Here is a 7334-nt window from a genome sequence, read left to right on the forward strand (position 1 = left end):
TAATTTTTTTCTGAAAGTGCTTTTATTTAACCCATACAAGTGGCTTTCTTAAAAAAAAAAAAGTGGCTTTCTTGATCCCCCAAGGGCTCTGAAGGGAGGACAAGAAAAAAGTGGGAAGTATGTCCTGGTGGAGATTGTTCCTGGAGTTGGAACAGGAGATTAATATTTTGGTCTTTTAACTTCAACTCCATCAGCTTCCATCTTCTTCCTCTTCTCAATGATTGCACTAATCTTCTTCCATTGGCGATCAAGCTCTGCCTTGCCACTGGTTTCTTTAAAGCGTCTGGTTTCTTTAAAGCGTCTGGTGCTCCATATCACCACCCAAGAATTCGGACTCTTGAATCAGTTGTCTTCTCTTCTCTGCAGCTGATTTATCCGCCTCGGCAGTGGGACCCACAGCCCTGTAGTTAGCTGTAGTACTGATCAGTTCTGTTTCCTCATAATCTTTGTTCACACCATCTCGCCGTTCTTTGGCACGGTCCCGGTATTTCTCAGCTAATTCTCGCTCTCGTTCAATTTCTTGTTGGCGTAGCTTGGCATAATAACTTTTCTTTTTCCTCCTTCGTGCAGCTGGGTCTTCATCCTCATTGTATTCTCTTGGCATCTCATGGTGACGTGATTTAGAAGGTGGTGCAGAAGTGGGTGCAGCCCTTGGGGTCAAGAGAAGTTTCCTGAAGTCTTCATTGGTGAGTTTTGATTGGTGGAAGGAATGAGGATCATCCACATCATGGCCATCTGGGGCTAAAGGGTTGGAGAATGGCTCGCTGTCTCACTCCAGCATTTTGTCTGCGGTATTTCTTTTTTTTTTTTTTTAAAGTCTGTTTTACTTAGAAAAGAAAAAAAAAAGCACTTCTTCACCATTCTGCATCTCCAGTGGCTTTGGAAAATATATAATCTCTTCCATTAAGATTCATAATGACATCCTTGAGGTGAAATTTCCACTTGTTTTTACTTCTGTGTATCTTATCAAACAGGCACACAACCACATTGTCTGTATCAAAGGGTTCCTGACCCTCCTCATCACTCACATCATCTTCACTATTAAGTGGGTCCTCTTCCACTTGCCCATCTTCGGCTCTGTCTTTCTCCTTGTCTTCCTCTTCATCGTCATCTTCTTCTTCGTCTTCATCTTCTTCTGAGGATGTATCTCCTGTTCCGTCAACTTGTAACACTAACGGAGCCTGTGGCTGCAGTTGCCCAGCTGCTGTTATCTGTGCTTGTGCTGGCGTGGGTGCTGCCACTGTTGTAGGTATAACTTGAGTCTTATTTCCAGTATGTAAGATTTGCTGGGGCTGAATGATGACACCTGCCTGTGGGGAAATTCCTCCAGGAGGAGGTGCCAATACCTGTTGTATAACAGGAGCCTGTACCCCACCAGGCTGCATCTGCGGTATAACCCGCTGTTGGAGAACCACTGGCTGTTGCGACTTCAAAATGTACTGGGCACCGTTGGCTGCTCTGACCACCTGAAAAAGCTGGCCTGTATTTGTTAGTAGTTGTTGAACAGGAGACACACCTGCAGGGAGGGCCAAGGTAGCAGCCATAGCAGCAGCACTCATGTTTGATGCATTCATGTGTTGTATGATTTTTGAATTAGGAACAAGAACTTGCTGTGCTGCAGCTTGTTGTGATGCAGGAATAAGGACCTTCTGGGTCTGCCTTTGCTGTGGGACTGTCTGCTGTGGCTGAGCTTGCTGCTGCTCTTCTGAATGAAATCTATCTACTGCCCTGGACAGCATTAGCTTATTCTCCCATAACGTTTTTAATTCCTTCAAGACTTGTTCATCTACTCCTTCATCCAGAAATATGTCTCTCACATCATTAATAACATCTTCAATCACAGATCTATATAATTTAAGCACGATGTTTGCCGAGTTCGCCATTTCCACACACAACACAAACAAGAAGGGGGGGGGACACCCCGAGAAAACAAGATTAAAAAGGAAACCAAAATTTAAAAAAAGAAGAAAAACGAAACCAAAACACCTGGAAGGGCGACCCGAGCCTCCGCACGATTGGGACAAAAATTTCAAATCGAAACCTGACGGAGTAAGGAGGGAAGCGGAGAGAGGAGCCGGAGGAGAGGGGACTCCTTTCGGGGTTAAAAACCTCGAGAATCGCCTCTGGGGTGGGGGGGAAGCAAGGCACGACCCTTGTAGGGTCTGAGGGGCGTTAGCGAAGGAGGGAAACCACCGACCGCCGCTCCCTGCGCAGACGCTGCCGCCACCGGCTGCAGCTCCAGCCGTCCGGTCCGCCTGCTTCTCCGCTCCGCCTGCTTCTCCGCTCCGCCGAGAGACTGTCTGCGTTATTTCAACGCCAACACAAACTGAGACACAAGCGACAGCACAGTAACCCTTATAAAGTCTTAAGAACAAAACACAATCACTTCCTCCAATCAGAAAGGAGCACATAAGTGACGCGCGGCCTGGAGAGGCGGAGTCTCGGATCAAAAAAGCCCTCGTACATCCCGCCCTTTCCCCGCCCACTGACGCAAGGCATCACACGCCCCCTCCAGCCTCCAGGGGTCGCCGCCGCAGAGAAGCTCTTTCGAGGTTGTCAAGTGTCTTCTTCTTCAGGGCTGCTCACTCTCGCGAGAGAAAGCGCGAAGTCTGACGGGAAGGACGTGCAGCCCCAAGATGGCAGCCCTGGAGGAGGAATTCACGTTGTTTGGGGTTCCTTTGGGCGCCGGGCCTGACGGGCTCCTAGGCGTGGAACAGAGCGACAAAACAGACCAGTTTCTGGTGACAGACAGTGCCAGGACCGTCATCCTCTATAAGGTAGGCGCGATCCAGTGGGAATGTCATTCTTGCCACCTCGCTCCTTTCGCCGTACGGAGCCGCAGGCTTCGATGTCTCTCAAACTTTGGAAAGAGCTCGTAGAGCAAGCTTCGCAGAGAGCCAGCCTGGTCTCTCTGGGGCGGTGGATGAGGTCTAGAACCTGACTCGGTAGAGAATCGTGTTTCCGAGCGGCCGCGAGCAGAGCATCCGAAGGCACGTGGGCTGACCTGGGGAAGGAAGCCGATGCCTTCACCTGGATCTTCCCAATACGGCCTTGCTGAGGGTCCCTTCGAGAAAGCCTGTCGACCCGCAGTCTCTCACTGAAGGGACTGGATGGAAGGAAATGACACTGACAGGGTGGAAACTGTGACCCAATCTTATCTTGACCCTTGACTGGCTGACAGAATCCCCAGAAAGGAATCTTAACAGAATCCTACATGTCACTTTATGCGTCTGATCCAGTCCGTAGACAGTCGTCTCGTATGCATGTGAAAACTGGGCAGCTAATAAGGAAGACAGAAAAATAGTGTGGCTTATTGGTGCATGGTTTTGGCAAAGAACATTGAGTCGGCCCTGCACAGCCAGAAGATTGGATTCAGCTGTTTGGAAGAAGGGGCTCTCTCGTGCTGCCACCCCGAAGGCAAGCAGTTGATTGATTGGTCAGCGGGAGAAAGATAAGCCATCTCCTCCCATGTGAGTTACAGCTTCAGAAAACCCAGTGTAGCTGCGAGTACTCAGTGGTCCATAACAACAACAACGTTTTGTTTTGTCAAAATCTGCCCGAGAAGCTTTGTCTCACCTACTTGGGTCATGCTACAAGGAGGTACTAAGCTCTGGAGAAGGCGATCGTCCCTTATATTGAAGAGGGTCAGTGGAAGAGGAGGATCGTCAGAGAGGTGGGCTCAGTCAGAGCCTGTAACCATGGGTTCAAGGCAGGACCAGACAGTGATTCCTTCTGTTACAGGTTGGATTGCTAAGCATCAGAACAGACTCCATGGACCCCTGACTCCAAAAACATGTACTTCTCTTCCCTCTCTTTAGGGGAAAATGTTTTTGGGGTGTTTATTTTAACAAGTCATGAGAATGTCAGCCTGACCTATCAGCTTGCAACTCTGGTTCTCAAATGATGCGTCAGGAGTTGAGTCCTAGGGCATCTGTCTCCAGGGCATACTCTTAACCAGCTCTGCTAGTCCTCTGTATACGAAGCATTTCTCTTTATCTTTAAAAAGCTACTTGTTGTTGTGTTGTTGTTGTTATGTGCCGTCGAGTCGCCTGCGACTCATAGCGACCCTATGTACAACAGCCCTAAACTCCGCTCTGTCCTGTGCCAGTCGCACTGTCTCTGACACTCCCATCCCAATTATCGCAGTCACTGAATCAATCCACCTCATAGAGGGCCTTCACCTCTTGTGCTGTCTCTCCACCCTCCCAAGCATGATGTCCCTCTCTAAGGACCGGTCTCTCCTCACAACATGTCCAAAGTATGTTAGACGGAGCCTCAGAATCCTTGCCTCCAAGGAGCCACCCAGTTTAACCCTTTCTAGGACAAATCTGTTTGTTTTCCTAGCAGTCCATGGTATTCTCAATACTCTTCTCCAGCACCACAGCTCAAAGGCATCAATTCTCCTTCTATCCTCCTTGGTTGTTGTCCAACTCTCTGATGCATAACAGGTGATTGCGAAGACCATGGCCTGTATCAGACGCACCTTAGTCTACAAAGAGATACCATTGCTCTTCAGCACTTTGGAGAGGTCCCTAACAGCAGACTTTCCCATGGCAATGCACCTTTTAATTTCCTGGCTGCTGGTGCCAAGACTGTTGACTATGGAGCCAAGCAAACTAAAGCTGTGTACAATCTCAAATCTCTTCACCATCCATCCTGATGCTGCCAATTGGTCCAGTGGTGAGAATCTTTGTCTTCTTGATATTGAGCCTCAATCCATATTGCAGGCTGCAGTCCTTGACACTCTGCAGCAGGTGCTTCAGGTCCTCCTCAGTTTCAGCAAGCAGGGTTGTGTCATCCGCATAACGCAGATTGTTGACCAATCTTGACCCCACATTTCTCCTCATAGAGCCCCGCCTCCCGGATAATCTGTTCTGCAGATAGGTTGAAAAGGTGTGGAGATAGGATGCATCCCTGGCGTACGCCCTTCCCAATTTTGAACCATGCAGTGTTCCCTTGCTCTGTTCTGACGGCAGCCTCCTGGTCCAAGTATAAGTTTTGCATTAGAATGATCAAGTGTTCTGGGATTCCCATTCTTCTCAGAGTCAGCCACAGTTTGTTATGATCTACACAGTCAAATGCCTTTGCATAGTCAATGAGACACAGATAGACATTCCTCTGGTATTCCCTGCTTTCAGCCAAGATCCATCTAACATCAGCTACAATATCTCTAGTACCACGACCCCTTCTGAAACCAGCCTGGACTTCTGGTAGTTCTCTGTTGATGTGCTGTTCCAGTCGTTTTTGGATAATTTTCAGTAAAATCTTGCTTGCATGTGAAATCAGTGAGATTGTTCTGTAGTTTCTACATTCTGTTGGGTCACCTTTCTTTGGGATAGGAACAAATATCGATCTCTTCCAGTCAGTTGGCCAAGTGGTCGTTCTCCAGATTTCTTGGCACAACTTGGTGAGCACGTCCAGGGCAGCATCTGTTAACTGAAATATGTCAATTGGTATACCATCTATTCCTGGAGCCTTATTTTTTGCCATTTCCTTCAAAGCAGCCTGAACTTCTTCTTTCATCACCATAGGCTCTTGCTCATATGTTGTTTCATGAAATTCTTCTGTGTCTTCCAATTCCTTTCGATACAGTGACTCAGTATATTCCTTCCATCTTCTTTTAATACTTCCGGGATCATTTAACATTCTGCCGAAAGCATCCTTGATTATAGCAACTCGAGGTTTGAATTTGTTCTTCAGTTCCTTGAGCTTAATCAGTTCCCTGTACTATGACTTTACTGATTAAACGATAATGTCAGCTTTTACCTGAACTGTCAAGGGAATTTGTAGTTTCACAGTTCCAGGGTAAGGGAACAAAGGCTAATTGAAATTAATGTGATCCTCGCTTTTGCTACCAAATTTCCCATGTTCCTAGTGGTGTTACTTGTTCAGAAGACTGGTGCTTATTTTTTTATTCAAAGGAAAAATGGAAATACTTTTAAAGGTTTTTTTTCATTTATCTGCTATTTTCATTTCACTAATGATTTTTTTTAATTTAGAAAATGCTAAACACCATCTTTTTAAATTATTGTCTTGATTATAAACATCGTAGTTTTTAATGTATGAAATTGACTTTCTAAATTTTTAATGTTGCTCTTAAATTTCATTAGGTTTCGGATCAGAAACCCTTGGGGAGCTGGTCGGTGAAGCAAGGTCAAATTATAACATGTCCAGCTGTGTGCAACTTTCAAACTGGAGAGTATGTTATAGTCCATGATCACAAGGTAAGTTTTAATGCCTTTGAATAATAAGGTATGCAGCATACAAATAAAATCCAGGTTTATTAGTTGTTTCAGTTTATTATCTATTTAAATGAAGAATGAGGAGCCCAGGTGGCTCACTGCTTGGCCACTAGTGAAAGGCTAACAGTTTGAACCTATCTGGTGGCTCCTTGGGAAAAAGATCTGGTCCCAAAATCTGCTCCCCAAAAGACTTCGTTCTATAAAATGCTATGAACCATCTCTTTGTGCTGTGAGTGTCTCTGTAAGACCAACTGGTCAGCATTTACTCAAAACCAAAGATAAGGCAAGGAGGGCAGAGAAATTAGATTCCACAAAAATAACCAGAACAGAAATAATTAGAAAGTTGACACCCTCTGAATAATAACCATTGTCACTGGAAAAATGTGTAGATAATATTAGCTCCAAACCACATCTGCTGTGTAAGCTTTCTTCAAAAATACATAAAATATTTTAGCTTACAAAAGCAAAACCTTATAAGCAATTCTACTCTGTCACATGAATGAATTGGGTATGAGTCAATCAGTTGCACACCTGACAGTAAGCGGAGAGCAGCACACTCTGCGTACCAATACCAAAAGTCAAACTGAAGTCACCGCATTGGGTAGATTCACACTTACCGCAATCCTACAGGACCAAGATAGCACAAGAGAGCCAAAACTAAATTTGTTACGAGAGCAGCCTGCTTCATCCTTCTCCCATGGAGTGGTTGATGGGTTCAAGCCACCCATCTTTTGTTTAGATGTTTGGACATCACCACCAGGTTCCTCTACTTTGTGTATATAACCCATAAGTGAAATGCCAGTTTATTAACTTCATGTTTGTTACATGTTTAAATGATGACTGGGATACTATTTAACTTGTATGTTTTGATTTAAGGTCTTGAGAATATGGAGCAATGAAGATGTAAACTTGGATAAAGTATTTAAGGCTACAGTAAGTCTTTGGAGTTTTCAATTTACTTGATTAACTTATTGGGGAGATAGAATGATTTGTAAAGTTTTTTTGTTTGTTTGTTTGTTTTTTTAAATTTAGGTTGTTTATTTTTCATTTCAATGAACATCTACAGAGATTTTGGGATTCCATTCATTCATT

General features: G+C 45.1%; 1 protein-coding gene and 2 pseudogenes across 1 annotated transcript in view; 1 reads left to right on the forward strand and 2 right to left on the reverse strand.

Annotated features, from left to right (window-relative positions):
- The window catches only part of LOC102870373, a 3612-nt pseudogene extending 2831 nt beyond the window's left edge, over window positions 1-781 (reverse strand).
- Window positions 782-854: 73 nt separating this feature from the next.
- On the reverse strand, window positions 855-1883 carry LOC102870780 (annotated as a pseudogene).
- Window positions 1884-2636: 753 nt separating this feature from the next.
- Window positions 2637-7334, forward strand: part of NOL11 (nucleolar protein 11) — a 31733-nt gene continuing 27035 nt past the window's right edge. The window contains exons 1-3 of the mRNA XM_006886272.1: window positions 2637-2777; window positions 6111-6224; window positions 7119-7175. Coding sequence (XP_006886334.1) covers window positions 2637-2777; window positions 6111-6224; window positions 7119-7175 — 312 coding nt within the window. The remainder of the gene's footprint in view (window positions 2778-6110; window positions 6225-7118; window positions 7176-7334) is intronic.

This window comes from Elephantulus edwardii, unplaced genomic scaffold, assembly GCF_000299155.1.
Source record: "Elephantulus edwardii isolate Elephantulus edwardi_28Jun2011 unplaced genomic scaffold, EleEdw1.0 scaffold00048, whole genome shotgun sequence".
Taxonomy (NCBI): domain Eukaryota; kingdom Metazoa; phylum Chordata; class Mammalia; order Macroscelidea; family Macroscelididae; genus Elephantulus; species Elephantulus edwardii.